Raw genomic sequence first — 18,533 nt, 5'->3', positions numbered from 1 at the left:
ACCATTCAGATGATTTTTAATTGAACAGAAATGCCAACAAGTCCCACAAACCATGAAGAGTTTCTACTCCCATTCAAAGTGACTTTTCTTTATAGAGATGTGAGTTTTCAATGTAATAACAGTACTTGCAGTCATCATATTTTGTGTTGACATTCAAGATTTTAAATGTGACACAAAAAAATAAATCCATATATTTAGTGTTTCCCCTTGAATCTTCTTACTTTTAGGCCAGAAAAGCCCCCGAAAGAGCGTTTCAGCCACCGTGACACCTATTTAATCATTACATTAAAACATACAAATAGAAAACAACAAATGTAAAAAAAAATACTTAAGATGATGTGATTTGTCTGATTTACCACAATCAAGATGAATCAAGATGAATCAAGATGAATCAAGGTGAATCAAGGTGACCGTGTTTATTTACAAGAGCAGATTTTTGATCCTCATTCTGGCATCAAATGCAGCACAGGCCACCGACATCAAGCACAGTTTTAGTGGAACTTCGGTGAAATTACACCTCCACAATACGGATGGCACTCGAGTCTAATTGTTTCTGTTTGAAGTATGGCCACTTAGATATCCTGTTTAGGATGGGCCTGTATTGTCGCACCTTTGTTCTGATAAGGGTCCCTGCCCCCATTGACAAAGTGCGAACGACTGGGAGGGCCGCAACAATATAAGGGGCCAGAGGAGTGTCAGGGGGACACTGCCTGTCTCTGGGTGACGTGTGCTACCGTGCTGCTGTTTATCACACTCAAGTTTTTACTCATGGATTTCCTCCGCGCTTGTGTGCTTTGCACCGCTCTCTTCGGTCTCGTCAAGGCGTTTACGCATCAGGATATGAAGGACGCGCTGCTGCAGAAACTTGGCTTGGATGAAGTTCCTAAAATCCATAAGAGGGATTTGGACAATCTGGTTATTCCGGCGCACATCAGAAATAAGTACTTGTCCATGCTGAAGATGCACCACAGCCGGAGACGTAGATCTCTGCCCAGCCTGGCGGGCATCCTGAGGGGAATCCCTGGCAATGCCGGTAAGAACCGTCCTCATTTTAAAAACATATAACATCTAATTAGTAGTTGTTACTGTGAAAGTAGATTTGACACAGATACCAGTTGAAATCAACTGATATTTTTGTGCGTAATCGTGACACTTGTGCGCAAAGACTATTTTACGCACCAAATTGCCTTTGCCAAACAGCCATTTTAAGATACTTGAGGAAAAAAAACGTCTAAAACGTTTTACATGCTTTGTGCTTTAGATATTTCCGGGGAGTATGTGTATTCTGACACCACTCGGCATCGCATGGTGTTCGACATGGAGGCGAGGATCCCGGATAACAGCGAGGTGACCATGGCGGAGCTGAAGCTGTACCAACGGGCTTCCTACCACAAACGCTTCGCGGTGGAGCGGAAGAACCACCGGCCCGTCAACAACGCCCGGGTCAGCATCTACTGGGTGGAGGTGCTGCCAAACGGATCCAACCGGACATCGCTGGTAGATTCACGGTAAGGGATCATGTTCTCACGGTGACGCGTGGAAAACTTAGGAACTGTAGAGCAATTAAGAAGCGGCCTCAGTGGGTTATCTTAATAATAATTAAATCGCATTATTCTCCAGGAAATATCCGTCTCATCTCCTTTTAATTAATCGCCCTTATCTCTCATGTTCACAGGTTGATCCCCATTCACGAGACCGGCTGGAAGAGCTTTGATGTGACCCAGGCGGTGCACTATTGGTCCAAGGCCCAGCAGAAGACACCTATGCACCTGGAGGTGTGGATCGAGGGCGAGAGACCTGGCAGCTACGCGGCAGAGATGGCCAAGAGTGTGCGCTTTACCACCCAGGAGCAGACGGACAACACCTTGGGGAAGCCCGAGCTCATCCTCTACACACTCAACCTCGAAGAATACGGGTAAGGGCTCACGCTTTTGATATACAGGATATAGTATCAGTGTGACAATTAGCCCATGTCCTCTTTTTTTTTTTTACCTGTCACCATTTGCATTCGTCAGTTTGCACACTGTCACGGTTTGGAGAAATGACTGCCTGGTATTAAAGACCATGTCCTTAATTCTTCCAAATAGATGTAATTAGGCCTATTTATCAGCTTCCAGGTGATAAATATCATAATTGGGTGGTTAGAACAAGCAGGGGTGTAGCTAAAGGGGGGGCTCTCTGGGCCTCTTCCTCACAGCAGTCCTCTGACCTCCCTCATCCTGTCTTCCTCAGTTCTCGAGGCGACTGCGATGCCAGCCACAACAAAGACACCTGCTGCAGGGAGCAGTACTTCATCAACTTCCGGGCTCTGACCTGGACCCAGTACTGGATCATCGAGCCCGCAGGGTACCAAGCCTTCAGGTGCACCGGAGGATGCAAGCAGCCCAAGCGCAACTACGGCTACGGGGAGAGGAGGTGCACGGTGTCCGAGAGCGCCCCGTTACCCATCATGTACCTGGTGAAGAAGGGGGACTACACTGAGATAGAAGTGGCCGAGTTCCCCAACATGATTGTGGAGAGGTGCGCGTGCACGATGGACAACGTCTCCATAGTATGAAGTCATGGAAAACATCTGTAGTGATCCCATAATCACATGGAAGCATTATGGGAATATTACAGTGTTTTTCTTTGGGGTGTTGATGTATTTAATGGCTTTAAACAACACGTCTAGTACTTTCTATTTAAATGGACATGTATTGGGAGTTTCACACACACCGGGCGGCCCTGCTGCCACTGAACTCCTCCCACAAGCACTTTTATATATATTTTGTACATTTTGATATCCTTTTTTTAATCGCATTTGTGTGAGTTGTACTGAATCTGCAGCATTCATTCAAATTCTGTCTGATGTGTTATATTTGCAAGCTGTACATAATATGGATGAGTCTATGTTTGGAAAATAAAATATTTTGTTTCACTAAAGAGCTCCTGGTCTTCGTCTTCCCTGCTGCCCAGCATGGCTGTCTGGCCCCATTCACATTCATGGTGACATTCACATGCAGTCACATACAGCTGCCTCCTTCCTTTCACCTCTTTATTTGCTCTCATAGGAAATTGTAGGGCAGAGCAAATAATTAGCCTAATGACTTATAACATTTGTTACTCTCTCGTTGACAATGATGGTCAAACTTTACTTTTAATGCTTTATTTGCAGTGGGAAGGAGCTACATGGCCACATACAGAGAAACATGAGGTCAATTCACATTAAGCTCGACTTAAGACTTAGACCGGGCCAAACGTTGGTAATCAGGGCCAATACCTAATGCGCTGTTTGCTGTCTGACTGGGGGGTCTTGTCATTCACTAATATGCTGCTGATGGAGGTAAACATGCTGTCTGTCTGGGAGGGAAGTGGATTCCCGAAAATTTGCCTCCAGCAACACCAGGAGGTATGAAAACAGAGGAAACACAGGTGGTGCTGAAAAGAAGGAGTCACATGACTAGTTAAATGGAAATCACTTGTGTGTAGTCAAAGGTTTTTAGAATAAATACACCTGCATGTGGAAGTTTTGATAAGTCAGTATTGTTAAAGACGTCCCTGAACATCCCTGCAGCTCAGTTCAATGAGGAGCTTTATGAGAGAAAGATCAAAGTTATAGTTCATCCTCTGGGGGGCAAGAACGTCTGGATCATACACTACTCACAAAAAGTTAGGGATATTCGACTTTCAGGTGAAATATATGGAAAATGTAAAAAGTGAATGCTACAGTGATATTATATCATGAAAGTAGGACATTTAAGTAGAAGCATGCACTGGTGATTTCTTCATTTTAAACAATGTATTTGAAGAAAATCTAACAACAGTGGTGGGTATACCACAACAAAAAATGTTCAGTGTCTCAATAAATTGGGATGTGGCCAAAGGACGTCCACTCCTCTCCTTTCTGTGACTCTTCCAGTCTCTGTATCACTGTTCCAACCTCCTGATGACACTCTGTGACCCTCTAAGCTCAGTGAACACCTCCGTCTGAGGACTTCCTGTTTGAAGCCTCCAGTGTTGAGGTGCTGCTGATCAACTGTTAGGTGTCGTCTTGGTCTCATGATGTCAGAATGTGAACAGCAGGATGAGGAGGACTGTTTAAATACCAATTCTACCTGAAGCAGGAAATGTATTGGTGGATTCATGGATCAAACCTGTTGTGAATGTTGCTGTGAAGCTTCTTGTTAGAGAACAGCAGCTGGTGCAGAAAGTACTGAGACACTGAACAGTTGGACATGTGCATTCAAAGGTTTAGAGAAGGTCACATTAAGTTCACCTGGAAAGGTTAGAATGCATTTTAGGTTCATCCTGAGATTTCACCTGAAAGCTGAATATCCCTAACTTTTTGTGAGGAGTGTATTTCACAGCACTTCATCCTGATGTTTGAATATCAACCAGGTGGAGCTAGAGGATGAAGAAGATCACTAACGTCGTCAAGAGTTTATCCTCTGGGGATCTTGAATATCTGTGGCAAATTTCTTCACAATCTGCCGTCAAGATATTTCACCCTGAACCACAAATGTGAACCTCGTGGTGGCGCTCAGTCATTAGGGTTCATCCTCTGGAGATCTTTGACATTAAATTTCTGGTGATCAGTGTTGAAAAGCCACATTAAAGGGATAGTTTGGAGCATTTGAAGTGCTAAGCAATGTACTGCAGCGGGTAAACACTGTATTTACACTATATGTGGAGCATATTCGCTGCGAGACAACAAAAGGGAGCTGAAATCATTCTTTCTTTGCTCAATTCAAAGCCACCAGACTCCATTCACAAAAACAGTCATTTTACCTTGCAGAAGTGGGACTTGCTGGTCTACTGCTGCCTCATATGGTTGGTTTGCTTTTATTGTTGAGCGACTTTGGTGTCACTAAAGGTTAGTTCATTGACTGAGGCAGCTGTAGCACAGAAAACTCCTTAGTATATGAATTCAAATGACTGTTTTTGCCACTGAAGTCTGAGAGAACGGCTTCAGTTTGTTCCCAGTCCAAAAGGTCTGTGTGATTAAAGCTGTAAAGTTACTCTAAACATAGAATAGAGATTTTTTCCTGCTGTGTCCGTCCATAAGAGGCTCCTGCCTGCTCCTCCAAACCAGGGATGTGTCAAACACAATCTACTGTTGATACACAGACTACTGATAAGTGCCTCATGCAGCCACACTTAACCATCCCTTTAAATCCACTCTGTGACTCTGTGTTGTGAAACATGAAACTGCCGAGGGAGGTGAACACTTTTGCAGCCACTGTAAAAAAAATAAAACCCACAAAGTCACCGTGTACCAGCTTCTTTAACTTTAATAGAGTTGAGACAAATTAAAAATGAAAACACAAATTTTTAAACACAAATATCAAAAAACTGTCAGATAGAAAAGACAACAAACCTCAAAAAGTCTCAAAGCTTTTGCATTGTTGGTTTAATCATAAAAGACCTGATATACAACCTGCAACATAAAGCGATAAAAATATAGTGTCTGTTGTATTATAGATTATACTGTAAACTCAAAGCTTGCATTCTGCTAGATTTATGTATCCAGTACAATAAAACAGGAGGGCACAAACTCTCCAGACATTTAAATATAGTAGACAGTTCATCACACAGCAGTACTCGGGCAGACTAACACTTTCTTAATCACAATACAGTTATTACTCCAAGTCAGTTAATTAATGAACATTCGTGCATGGTTGAAATAGTGAAGTATTTACATGTTAATAAATATCAACAGGGGCAAGTTTAAAAAACAAAACAAAACAATGGACACACACGACCGTATTTTGTCTGATCTACTGTTTTAGTTTATTTTCCAGCTCTGATGTTCTACTGTTGAAACACAAGCTGGGCGTCCTCTGCCGGCGTAACGCGGTGGGACACGTTACGGGCTGTTGGATGAGCAGCTGCCATTATTGCCGGGCCACACAATCACCAAAACGGAGTCTGGAACACAACGGCTTTAGGTTGAGGAAGAAATAAAACGTTACTCTTACTCTTCTGTTCCCATCAGTCTGAGGAGGTCTTCGTGAACTGTCGGTGGTGTTAATAGTGGGTGTGATGCGACGCTGTGTAGCCCTTTAGGTTTGCTGGTGAAAATGAGTAACCCTGCCTGCTTCCAATCCCGTTTGTGCTGAACTTACATCAGAAATTGGTTCAAATTTGAAATAGTGGTGTTATGTTAAAAAAAAAAAAAAAAGAAAAGAAAAGAGATGCAATTTCTGGTTCTGGTTTGTAATAAGCTGGACTGGTCAGTGCTAGCTGTTATTCAGAAGTCTACTGCACTAAAGGAACCGTTAATAAAGAATATAGGAACCACACCTGAGAATCAAGCGTAGTCAGTGCCTTAACTTTACACTCATAAATTAGAGACAAATTTAAAAAAGGCTTTATGTAATACTAAAAATGGCTTACTTATATCCTTAAAAATGGCTTGGCCACAACGGTTTCTCAAAGCGATGTAGATTAGAATAGCTAAAGGTCTGGAAAGGACAGATCTAAGACAGGACACTTGAAGGGAACACTTCACTAATGAGGTGTAAACTGGCTGATGTCCTCACTGTTTGAAGTAGCAAACTAGGACATCGCCCATTCAAAGGTCTTTTACACACCTTTGAACTGAATTAAAAGTCATAAGCCAGGAAGAATGTAAAAAAGCCAACGACTTGTTTATTGTAGGTCTATGGAGTTTAGGTTACAGGTTTGATACTGGGAACAAAAGACAAAAACTCGCTGTAATTCATTCGCTGCTTCAGTTTAACTGTTTGACAGTGGACTATAGCGACATGTACAGTCTAACAATATTATCACCTACCATGCTTCTCGCTAATAAGCCAAGGTTCCTTTCAATCATAACTGTTTCTTAAACTTTGCATACAAACTACGCAAAAAAAAAAAAAAACAAAAAAAAAAATATTTACAATTTGTAATAAAAAAAGCAAAAACAAATCACAGCACAGATAAAATGCACAACCCTGAAAAAAATCTCTTAACATCTGCCAGGCTGGCAAAATGTTTCTGGTTCCTGATATTACAAACATGAGATTTCTTTTTAAAAGCACGTCATTTAAAAGTGGTGAAAAATAAAAAGAGAGAGAAAGAAATATACAACAAAAGAGATAAACAGATGATTGAATGAGACTGAACCCACGCTGTAACATGTGTATGTAGATGTATAAAGCTTCAGTTACACTCAGGTTGCCTGGTCTCCCTTCTGATGTGGAATGTTGTTGCTCCATATCACTTCGGTCTTCGTCATCAGTGGGTGGGGGTTTAGATTAAAAATGGTTTCTAGGAAAAGAAAGAAGAAGAAAAAAAAAAAAAAGAATGGAAAAAGCGCGGTTGGAGGGATGTTCCGTGGCTAGCGGTGGGTCTCCGTGTCGGCCACCAGTCCGTTAGAACAAGTGTCTTAATAATATCCAGGCTGATACTGCTGGCTCCATGGCTTCTGGTTCCAGAACTGCAAGACACACGAGACAAGAGGCAGAGTTTACTTTGTGTTCACACTTCATCCTCCCTGCTCTCAGAGCTTCAGTCAATCACACATATTCTGCTCATTTCTACGTTTAGATTTGTATTCTTCACATAGTGTCGCTCCGTTTTAGCTCCCGTCTCTTTAAACCGAAAAAGCCCAGTGTTAGGAAACAGAAAATGTTTATGTTAATACATTTTTATGTTAGTACATTTATGCTTTATTATCATGAAGTTTTAGCCTGATGCAGGACTGTGTGATAGTTGCTGTGACCTTTCCACAGACCAAAGAGATGTGTGTTGGTGTAGGATGTATCAGACTGTGCTTGCATTCTTGAGATAAAGAAGAGTTGGAGAAGGACTTGAACAGTGAGAAGTCAGCGCACCTGCAAGGAGGAGAGGGAGCAGGGTGCAGAGGAGGACTGCTGAGAGGAGGAACTTTGCTTATACATGTTGCATATATGCTTGAAAGACACTGAGACCGCTCAGTGCAGATGTTGATCTTTGCCTGTACTCCTTGCTTGCTGCAAGTAAAACTTTGAACTGAGATCTCTGTCTCTGAGAGTTTATCTTGTGGTACGAACTAACAGCGAAAATACAGTTCCTGTCTTATAGAAATAATTTCCTGACACCCAGTCTGCTCCGAAGGGGAGACGCATTAGATGAGCAACACGCCAACACTGTGTTCAAAAGATGCCTGCATGTGACCAAAACTAAACATATTTACTGAAAGATGGAGCAGGAGAAAAGGAGAGGATGTCTTTTCTCATAGTTTGAGGGTCTGTAGACACACATCTATGTTGAAGACATTCAAAGTGCATAAATGTCCCCTTTAAAGGCTCATTCTACTCATTTCACTAGTCAGACACTTTGCCTGAGACTGGCAACGCATTCAATATTTGGCTACAGTTGTTTTAAATGAGGACAATAATGGAACTATTCACTGCCCTTCACTGCCACAGGGCTCATTTATTTTCCAGCTGGACTCCAGTGACACACATCCAAGTAGTGTTTGGGTTTTAAACCTGATCGGTATCGCCCTAAACAGCTGCAGGAATACTGACCCCTTGTTGCCAGCTCTGGTTAAAGGCTTGGGCTTTGTCCATGCCGTTCCTGTTGCCACCGAAGTTGCCGCTGTTCCTGTTGTTACCAAAGTTGCCGTTCTTGTTGCCGAAGTTGCCACGGTTACCACCTCTCTGGTGAAACTGTTGAGGGGAAAAAGACCATGCAGTAAAACTGTATCCATGACCAGGAAGACGTTTGTTTTGGTCTGAGGTGCTGGTGCTCTAGTGCGACATCTAGTGGAGTGTTGAGTCTAACTAACAGTGTTTTCAGTGCTGCAGCACACCAGGATGTATCAAACCCACCTGGTGGGGATGCCCCCTGTTTCCACCACGGTTCATGTTGCCGCCTCCTCCTCTGCCCATGTTGCCTCTGTTCATTGGGCCCCCTCTGTTCATGGGTCCCCCTCTGGGCCCCATGTTGCCCCTCATCGGTCCTCCCCTAGGGGATCCGCCCAGGCTGGGAATGGGGCCGCCGCCTCGGTTGAAGTTTCCACGGTTGGGGTAGCCTCCTCTGAAGGCTGGGGGAGGCAGGAAGCCACGAGGTGGACGGTTGAAGCCGCCACGGGGGCCTGGAGCTGCAGAAATATCAGTAATCAGTAACAGTGTCATGTCTCTACACTTACAACACCTAATAAAACGATAATCCTACCTCCTCTGAAGTTGCCTCTGTTCTGGAAGCCTCCGCGGCCACCGCCTCTCTGTCCGGGTCCGCCGCCGCGGCCAAACTGGTTCTTGCCTCCCCGGCCGCCACCACGCAGGCCACCGCCTCTCTTTGGTGTTGTGCTTCCCTGGTTGGGTTTCTTCTCAGCAGGCAGAGCTGTCTTGCTTTCCTCTTTGTACTGTTCCAGCAGCTTGGCACCATCGTCCTTCTGCAGCTCAGCGTAGATGATCTCACTGAAGCTCTCGCCCTCCTCGGGCAGGGAGAAGAAGCCTGGAGAGGAAACATCCAAACAAAACACGATTAGATGCACAAAGAAAAGACTGAATCTGATACCCAAAAGATTGAAGTATACATGTCTACTTCACGGCCAGGCACTATTATTACCTTTCATTTTGAGGACAGCGTGCTCGGGTACTTCTTTGCCATCACTCTCAACCTTCTGCTGGACTCGCTTCTTGTAGTCCTCGTCAGACGGGCAGACCACCACAGCCTTGCGCTGGAAGCCTGCAAACAAGCACATCTTCCTCTTCTGGCCCGGGGCAGACAAGTTGGTCTGGGGGGAGAGGAGAGGCTCAATTATACTGTGATCTATAACATTTGATGTGACGTCATAATTATAAGCTGTCAGCACACGATGTGATCAGATTCTACAAAAAGCCACTTACGTGATCCAGGATGTAGTTTCTCTTCTTGCGAGCAGCAATCTCAATAAACTTTCCCAAGAAAAGTGGTGCTCGCTGGGAAATGGCAGTCAGTTTTGTAATGTCCTTTGACTGGCGCTTCAGGCTGTTGATCTATATGTGATGAAAGGATGAACATGCATGTTAACAACATCTAGAGTAGTGGCACAGAGACTGTAAGAGACACAGTATGTGCAGGTTTTGCTGCATCACTGACCATCATCTTGTCCACGATGGTGTCACTGCCCAGGATGTAATATTTCCCAGGGTTCTCCTGGACGTGGTTCTTCACCCATGTAGTCTTCCCTGAGCCTGGGAGGCCAACCATCACTATGATCTACAAAGCAGGGGGGGCAAACAAGGAATTAAGATCCAGGCCTCTTTAAACACTGAAACACTCCTGAGTTTTAGTTGAAAAGTTAAGAGTATCTGCAGTCTTACCTCGCAGTCAGCCTTGGTCTGTGGGCCCTTGAGTCCACGGACTCGATCGCTCACGTCGATCTGCTGCAGGAAGGTGTAGTCCTGGGGCTGAGGGAAGTACGGCGTCTCCATCTGGCCGAAGTTGAACTCCACAGCGCAGTTGTGGCAGATGACGTGGGGGAAGAGGGCCTGGCCAGTCAGAGTCTCCTTGCTGATCTGGAAAGCGGTGGTCGCCTCCCCGCCATTCTTTGAGAAGGACAGTACCACCTCGTCTCCCTCACAGTCCTACACGAAAAATGCAAAATAGTTTGTGTCACAAGGAATAAAATTTGTACATGTGCTTAACAGATTAAAAAGAAGGCGCCAGTTCATTGTCATGTGTGAATTCTTTTATCTTTGTAGTGATAAAATATTAAATGACGTTCCAGCTATTTCTGAAGTACATCAGATGAGGGAACAATATGTAGCTCAACTTATCCTACAGAGAATAATTCTGTAGGCATCTACCGACTATATAGAGGGCAATAATGTCTTACAATAAGGCAGCAGATGACATCATTCTCCTCATAGGTTTCCCCAAAGTCCTCCGTCACACAGTTGGTGGTCTTCTTCCCTTTCCCAGAGTAAGCGTAAGAATGTTCCTCCTCACCTAAAACATTAACGGAAGAACACATTCATTGACCAAAATGCTCTGCGACAGCCAACAGATGGAATATATCTGAATTAAGTCGCCATGCTTCAGTCACTGGGGCTGTAATGGGGTGTGAATCATCTGTGTTGGCAATAACCCAGCCACCATTACTATGATGCAGACAGAGCTGGAGCCATTTTACATGAGCATGTCATGCTGCTGCTGAGCCACCAGAGGGACACCTTGGACAGACTGCACTTCAGAGGATCATTTCAGCCACAGTTTCAAGTGTCACTGGGCAGAACTTCATGATAGAAAACACAACCAGCAAAGCTTCTGTCAGTGTTTGTATACAGCGTTCACTTTCTCAGGAACGTCTAATTAATGCAACATACTGTGAAATCCACTCAGAGTACTGCACAGTATTTACAGCCCTACAATATTCTGCATGAGTGAATCATAGCAAATGGCTGCACTGGCTTGGTCACCATTTTGTCTACCAGAGATGATGATGATATCCCACAGTGTCATTATAGACGAAGCTCAAAACAGACTGTTCTGTACACAGGGCACAGAGAACAAATGTTGCTGATTTTAAATGTAAAACACTTCCTTCCCCTGATACTGAATGTCACAGCTGATAGTATAAACACAGAAGAATGTAGAGCTGCAGCAGATACAAAGACACTGACCGAGGAGCAGGGTGCCAGTAGCCAGGGACCAGCCGACCTGCACATCATGAATCTCCATGTTCTTGCTGGAAATGTGCTTCACAGGAATTTTCTCTGTGATCTGTTGACACGAAGCAGAACAGAAGAACAAAATGTATCAGGGTTCATGTGTGCATAAGCCTATAAACATTCATGGGAGTAGTGAGAAAAGGAAACGGTGAATGTTTTCACATGCACAGTACATCAGCGTTGTTTCTGTACCTTCATCTCAAAGCAGGCTTTGCCTTTGTTCACACCATAGGTGGCCCTGCCTCCGGACCACAGGTAAGCAAAACTCTCCATTGTGAGAGATGAGGCACTGTAGCGATCCCGTGACACCTTAAAGTGCAGGTCGCAGTTGTCTAGAGCACAAAAAAAAAAAAAAAAAAAAGCACAAAAATCAATATCTGTATCCATGTGCACACGTCTCAAACAGCCTGTGTGGTTAATGGACTAGTTTGTTGTAATATAAATCTACTTGGACATGTGTTGATTATATAAAAATAGTCACTTACAGGTATCCAGGCAGACTTTTGTGTCATCAAACTCCTCATCCTCCTCCTCCAGGGGCGGCACAGGAGACTTAAATGAGGCCCTGAAAAGAGATACCGACCAGTCGATTAGAGGATTCACATGTCAGTGCAACTGCATGGAACAAATAGATGCCTTGGGTACCACTTGCTGAAAAATATTTGGGGAGAGAAGTGGAAAGACAGACTAGGGGAAAACAATACAAAACAGAAACAGTAAATTGGGCAAGCGAGCCTCCAAACTGTTTGGATAGTCAGCTGTATTGTGGGCCTTGGCGGACAACACTTACCTTGCAGTATCCAGCGAAATCTAAAACGTGAGAGATACACAGAAAGAAAGCATCTCCGCTAGCCTCAGCATGCAAGGCTGTCCGTGGGTGAAAGTGATAAAAATCAAAGCAGACCCCTCCCCTTTGAGACCAGAGTGTTTATGATCTCCAGAATTGCTGTGGGGTCAAAGCGATAGCGGGTGCAGTTATATTTAACTTTTATTTATATTTAACCTCCCATGTGTGGGAACCTTAATGATAAGGCCATGACTAACTCGCTGCTCTGTAGCACATGTTGTCACCATGCATAGCTGCTTGAGGGGAGCAATCACAGTGTACTGAGAGCTACAGCAACTTACCAACTCTGTAGCTTCAAATTAAGTACCAACATCTCTTATGGGAAATGTAAGAAACTAGACAAAATGTTGTTTAAAAAAAAGAGTCACATTTCAATTATGCTTAAGTACTGTTTAACCTGAAGTGATGATCTAAGTCCAGAGGAGAAATTATTTAGTGGGAATAAACAGAGTTGGGGTTCATCATCTGACACATGTCATTGTATTTGTTCTCAGAACAGCCTTAAGAGCTGTACAAATGGCTGCTGTGGGGAGGTTTACGGTGGCTCTGGAGAACAGTCTGTTGAGATGGCACATATGGTCAGTGCAGCCAGCCAGTGGGTCACACGCTGTGGCTGCCCAGGGGCCACTGGTTTCACATAGAGAAGATTAAAGCTCTACAAAATTGTTGTGGAAAATATTGTGGTGTTGGGGGCCCTTGCAAAAAAAAAAAAAATTTGGCTGTCCAATTTGGAGGGGGGCACCCGATAGGCCGCAAGGCTACGAATTTCCGATATATCTGGTGCCCTGAACAGTCATGAAGTGTCCCAGACTTTTCAAAAAAAGAAAAGAAAAAAATGGCTGAATCAAAAAGCGATTCTATTTTATGCCAGTTTATCGTTACTGTGTGTCAACAGCGCAATGAAAACAAAACACTGACCAAGAAGTAGGTACATGTATGCACACACACACACACACACGCTCACAAACACCCATGCACACCATGCATGATGTCACCTGCGCAGGGGTAGAAAAGAGCCTCACAAACGCACACATCCCCACTCTCACACCATGATAACACACATACAAGACATGATACATGAGACAGAGATAGCATTTTGACATCATAGAACCAAACAAAACAAAAAAGAAAAAACAAAAAAAAGACTATTGCGAGGCAAAACGATGGACGGTCATTAGCGAGCTCCTCCGTGGACGTTCCAAACATTTTGGGAGTTTTGCTAAATCCTTGTGTGCTACCCTGCGGCAGTGGACCCCCTCCCCCTCCCAGAGCTCTCTGCTATTCTTCCCCATCCCTCCCTCCATTCAAAAGTGCACATCTGCTACCCTCCTCTGGGTTTGTTCTCTTTGAGCAGCCTCGGTTCACCTTGAGGACACAACGGGCTTTCCAAAACAATAAGTGGCATGAGGAACAGATGTGAAAATTCATAGAGACTTGATAGTTGCACTTCTGCTACAGAATGCAGTCCATTGAAGACACAAATGTGAGTGGGAACTGTAAAAGGTAAATGGTAAGGCTCTTTAAGTAGTCAGGGATGACCCTCAGAACATGTGTGTGAAAGGTTTTTAATAAATAAGTTTACTTGAAAATGAGGGTTTCCTCCTGCTAGTTATATGTGCATTGGCACTTAAAGCCAATACAGTTCAACAAAGCTATGGATGGCGCTTCAGGGATGCTGAAGGCCATTTTTGCTCTGTCCCATCCTTACCAGCTGTATTTGTTCTCTTCAATAAATTCAAAGTAGCCCCTTCCATGTTCCTCCCGGCGTCTCTTAACACCCTTCTTATTCTTCTGATCAGCATTCGTGTCTTTGTCCGCATCCCCTTTGAAAATAGAACAAAGATATAGAATGAGGTGCTCCTTTTTATATGAGAGAGAGGTCGGACTGGCAGTGGGGTTCTGGCCCACAAAGCCCGTTCATTAGTTACATTTTGTCGACCACAATCATCAGTTTTAATAAAAGGTTACTAAGAGGTAACACCTCAAAATTACACTTAAACAACACAATAATATTCCATAAATTGTAACAGCCCTAATGACCAGGTAGTAATTATAATGTAAGCTGGTCCAAATGAACATTATGAACAGTGTTTGCTGGGGCTGGAGAGTCTGAAACATAAAGGGACATTAACCCTGTAATAAAGGGCGTAGATGATACTAATGTCAATAAGAGGACATGGCTATTGTTGTCCCAGATATAAATATATATATATGCATCATGCAAGGAAATTGGGAGCCTACATAAGCCTGGACTGAACCCACCTCCCCAGTATCTTACCCTGAATGACCTATAGGTGGCTGTTCATAGTAAAACACACGTTTTCTAAATTCATCCCAACAAGATGACACTTTCTATTCAAACCATGTACAAACTAACCACGTGTTAGACCAGCAGCGCCTGTCCCATCTTCCGCACAGCTGTGGGTCAGCTAGTTCAGGTGTTCCCAGCCCCATGAGAGTAAAATGCTCTTGCAGCCTGTCCACCATAGGCCACAGCCATCCAATGTGCATGCATGTAGTCCCATGCAATGGAAACCCTGAGCCTAATCCGCGTTTCTTTTTAGGAATGCCCAATTGCCGTTTCTGGGCTACGGTTAACTAACAAGACTTAAACATCAGTCAACCCTTTAAAATGTCAAACAAGCTGCTCTCACGTTACGCCATTTTAGCTAGGTCTCCCTGTAATTGTCTTGGCACCCACCTCCCCTCCTCCACCCTGCATTACAACATGGGAACCCCTGAATTAGCTAACCGGCTAATCAGCTAGTTAGCACTGCACCACAGACACAAAGAAAATGACGTTAGCTGGCAAGCTAACACGCTAACCAAGCGAAACGAAAAGCCCGACTGAAGCTAAAATAACGGCTCATTTCTCACTTCCGCCACTAAATAATTTAACCTAACGACATTCAGCTGTGAGCTAATGTAAATAACTCTAGATTAACGTTTGAGGACAGGACTATCGACTGAAAATGATTAGCTAACCAAGGTGGTGACCGATGCTAACGTAGAATTAGCTGACCGGCTAACTGTTTCGGTTTGTGGCTAACGCTAATGCTAATCTAGTCAGGTCAAGCTAACTAGCTCAACATGGACGCTCTCTTGTACGGTTACGCATTCAAATTTTGGTCATCCCCAGCCGGCCCCCTCCCGCGGTAGCTTTAACGGTAATAGCAAAAACCGACACCCAGCCACAGTCCATCCAGCCAGGCACATTTTTTTTTCATAAGCAGTCCCGGTCGACTCACCCTCAGCAGCCTGGTCCGCGGGCTCACCGTCCTCCGGCTCTATTTTCTCCATGTCGTCCACATCTCCCTTGAGCATGGGGTCCATCTCGTCGTCCTCGTCCACGTCCTCTTCCCCCTCACCCATCTCTTCATCCTCGGCGACGCCACCACCATCGCCCCCGTTCTCCGGCTCCGCTGCCGCCGCTGCTACTGCTACTACTACTGCTGCCGTTTCTTCTTCTTCTTCTTCTTCTTCTTCCTCCTCCACCTCTTCTTCTTCCTCGTCGTCGTCCTCCTCCTCCTCCTCCTCGTTGGCCTCCATGCTCTCCTCTACCGGGCCCTCGCCTTCCTCTTCCTCGCCCATACCCTCCTGCTCGGCGGCCTGGCTGAAGCCTTCGTCCGCCGCGGCTTCTTGGTCCAGCGGGGAGCCTCCGGCCAGGGCCTCCTCGTCCAGCGCGGCCTGCAGGCGGTCCATCAGGTCGGCCTTCAGCCCCTTGTCGGAGAGATTACGCCTCTTCAGCTCGTCCTTCAGCTCGTTCACTTTCAGCTTTTTAACGTTAATGGAGCTCATCGCGGCGGTTTAACGGCAAAACGTATTAAATGAAACCCACAGAACACGGCGAGAAATAAATAACCGGACGCCCTTTTGTTAACGGATGTAGCTCAAAACTGCGCCAAATGGCACCCCTGCTGTCCGACCAATCTCTCACCGGTAAAAGCGCTGAGCCGAGCCTGCGGTGTGGGGGAGGAGGAAGAGGACGAGGAGGAGGAGGAGGAGGAGGAGGAGGACCCTACCGTAATCACGCAGAGAGAAGCGCAGCCTGTTGGCCATCTGTCACCAGCAGCAGCCGTAATAACCACAAACAACCCCCCTCCAAAAGAAATGGGCCAAATGTGCAGGATTAAAAAATGCAATTGCAATATTCATTTTTGTTTGAAAAGAAGTATAAACACTGTTCCCTCCTCTCTCTGCAGCCCAGAAATATAAATATTTAGATTTTAGACTTTTCTTTATTGATCCCCCATAGAGGGAAATTAGAGTAAAGAAAACAACAGTAGAAAATAAGCAATAACAAATAAATATATGTTGTAATGATAAATAAATATTTACACTGTGGACATAAAATGTACAAGTATGGACAGGAATATGAAATATAAATAAATCCTGTCATGTCCATCTACCTCATGTATATAATGCATGCCGTGCAGTCATCCCATCTTTATTCCAGTCTTTTTTTTAATATCATGTCATACCCGTAGTCACTACACGGTAGCTAATTTGCACTGTTTTTCATTCATAATTTCAAAATACCTAATTTTTCATGTGCACTAATTATTTATTCATTTGTCATTCCACCTTACTCATCAACAATTCAATGGGTTTTCTTTATTTCTAGTATTTTCTACATTGTAGATTAATATTTAAGACATAAAAACTATGAAGGAACACCTATTGAAGTATGTAGTGAACAAAAAAAGCGTTAAACGAACCTGAATATGTTTTATATTTCAGGCTTTGCACACTCTCTGCAGTATCTGGTTTTCTATTAACCCGTGAGCCTTTTCAAGAGTTAAATTGTGTAATTTCTTGCCCCCTTAATGTGTTTAAGACCAGGTCAGTGGTGCTGTGCAGAGGGAGGGTTGGTACACTGACCTATACAGTGAATAGCCCCATTCAGCTACTGTTCTAATCCATATTACGGCATGAACCACTTAATCTAAGTAAAGAGAAACGACCTTCATCTATCATAACTTTAAGACATGAAAAAAAACAAAGTAAAATTCTTTGTATGTGTTCACATACTTTGCAAATTAAGCTGATTCCGAATATATCTTAGATGTATTCATGTATATTTAGCAGGTCTATACGTTTGGTAAAAGTTGTGTCTTCCATGAGAAAATTATACTCGAGTATTAAATTCACTGCTGCGATTTTGGCCAGCTATCGTCCAACAATAAGCCAAGTAAGGGAGGTTCATTTTCATAAGTTATTGTGCTTTTTATCTTTATTTTTTTCTGAATACAAGGTTTAATTTGTGTCTACTGATGATAGAAGGTTGATGTCTGCATAGAAAACATCTCGTCTATGATAAACATACCTCAGTCGTTAAACAAGAATAACAAATGCAGTCATGTTCAGATGTTTCTTAGTTGGTGTGGTGCATATTTATGCATAAGATATCCTCTGTAGACCTACCAGGCTGTGGGGCCCAAAGGCTCAGGGGGCCCCTAAGCCAGAGCCTCTGTGTGAAGTTCATGCCAATAATAGAGAGCTGCAGCTACAACATTCACTTTGAGGATAGTACAAGAAAAAAAAACACTTTTTTATCCATTTTGAGCACAGCTGTCCTCTGCCTGGAGACACTGTGAAGCATTTTTTTTTTTTGGCAATTCTGTTGTTAGTCTCAATTTACAATTCAATTAAAGGGGCATTGCACCCACTTTACTCCCGGTGTTCTGGTGAGCTACAACCCAGCTTGTGGAAACAGTAACGGTGTGATATCCTCTGTCTCTCTGGAGCCGAAGACCACGATGAAGACATCAGACGCAGACATGGAGGCTCCTGCGTTTTTAGAGCCATACTGAGGACTAGAAGTGAGGATATCTCTCCCTCTGCTGCATCAGCTGTGGCCAAATCTTATGAGTGCCCCGACTTGATTGCTAAATCGCTGGAATCACCCTTTAATCAAATGTTTATACTGTGCCTGCATAGCTTAATAAACTGTTTTTAAAAGCCTTCCTTGTATAGTTACTCTATCCTCTTGTTACTTGGCCACTATCAGTACAAAGGTGATCATATAGAATAATAATATGAATAAAATATAAGACAAT

At 43.9% G+C, this 18,533-nt stretch overlaps 2 protein-coding genes across 2 annotated transcripts; one reads left to right on the top strand and one right to left on the bottom strand.

Moving 5' to 3' along the window:
- Positions 1 to 745: 745 nt before the first annotated feature.
- lft1 (lefty1) lies at positions 746 to 2,557 on the top strand. The gene is made up of 4 exons (XM_070849749.1): positions 746 to 1,033; positions 1,262 to 1,508; positions 1,676 to 1,915; positions 2,233 to 2,557. The coding sequence occupies exons 1-4, from the start codon at positions 769 to 771 to the stop codon at positions 2,555 to 2,557; spliced, it is 1,077 nt and encodes a 358-aa protein (XP_070705850.1). The 5' UTR covers positions 746 to 768.
- A 3,188-nt stretch (positions 2,558 to 5,745) lies between these two features.
- hnrnpub (heterogeneous nuclear ribonucleoprotein Ub) lies at positions 5,746 to 16,415 on the bottom strand. Its single transcript, XM_070848864.1, has 14 exons — positions 15,723 to 16,415; positions 14,183 to 14,297; positions 12,113 to 12,192; positions 11,820 to 11,959; positions 11,580 to 11,679; positions 10,793 to 10,905; positions 10,278 to 10,541; positions 10,054 to 10,173; positions 9,822 to 9,950; positions 9,541 to 9,709; positions 9,145 to 9,426; positions 8,799 to 9,070; positions 8,496 to 8,636; positions 5,746 to 7,420 (listed from the first exon to the last, which is right to left on the bottom strand). Exons 1-14 carry the CDS (start codon positions 16,270 to 16,272, stop codon positions 7,370 to 7,372), a joined length of 2,526 nt encoding a protein of 841 aa, XP_070704965.1. The 5' UTR covers positions 16,273 to 16,415; the 3' UTR covers positions 5,746 to 7,369.
- Positions 16,416 to 18,533: the final 2,118 nt, after the last annotated feature.

Source organism: Pempheris klunzingeri, chromosome 18 (genome assembly GCF_042242105.1).
Source record: "Pempheris klunzingeri isolate RE-2024b chromosome 18, fPemKlu1.hap1, whole genome shotgun sequence".
Taxonomy (NCBI): domain Eukaryota; kingdom Metazoa; phylum Chordata; class Actinopteri; order Acropomatiformes; family Pempheridae; genus Pempheris; species Pempheris klunzingeri.
This window is presented reverse-complemented; position numbering and strand designations above follow the sequence as displayed.

Excerpts from the sequence above, each read along its gene's own strand:
- lft1 (XM_070849749.1), top strand. The coding sequence starts at position 769 with ATGGATTTCCTCCGCGCTTGTGTGCTTTGCACCGCTCTCTTCGGTCTC. Across the intron at positions 1,034-1,261 it reads GGGAATCCCTGGCAATGCCG|ATATTTCCGGGGAGTATGTG; the intron begins GTAAGAACCGTC and ends TTTGTGCTTTAG. Across the intron at positions 1,509-1,675 it reads ACATCGCTGGTAGATTCACG|GTTGATCCCCATTCACGAGA; the intron begins GTAAGGGATCAT and ends TCATGTTCACAG.
- hnrnpub (XM_070848864.1), bottom strand. The coding sequence starts at position 16,272 with ATGAGCTCCATTAACGTTAAAAAGCTGAAAGTGAACGAGCTGAAGGAC. Across the intron at positions 8,637-8,798 it reads ACAGGGGGCATCCCCACCAG|TTTCACCAGAGAGGTGGTAA; the intron begins GTGGGTTTGATA and ends TCCCCTCAACAG. Across the intron at positions 7,421-8,495 it reads ACCAGAGCTGGCAACAAGGG|TTCTGGAACCAGAAGCCATG; the intron begins GTCAGTATTCCT and ends TGTGTCTTGCAG.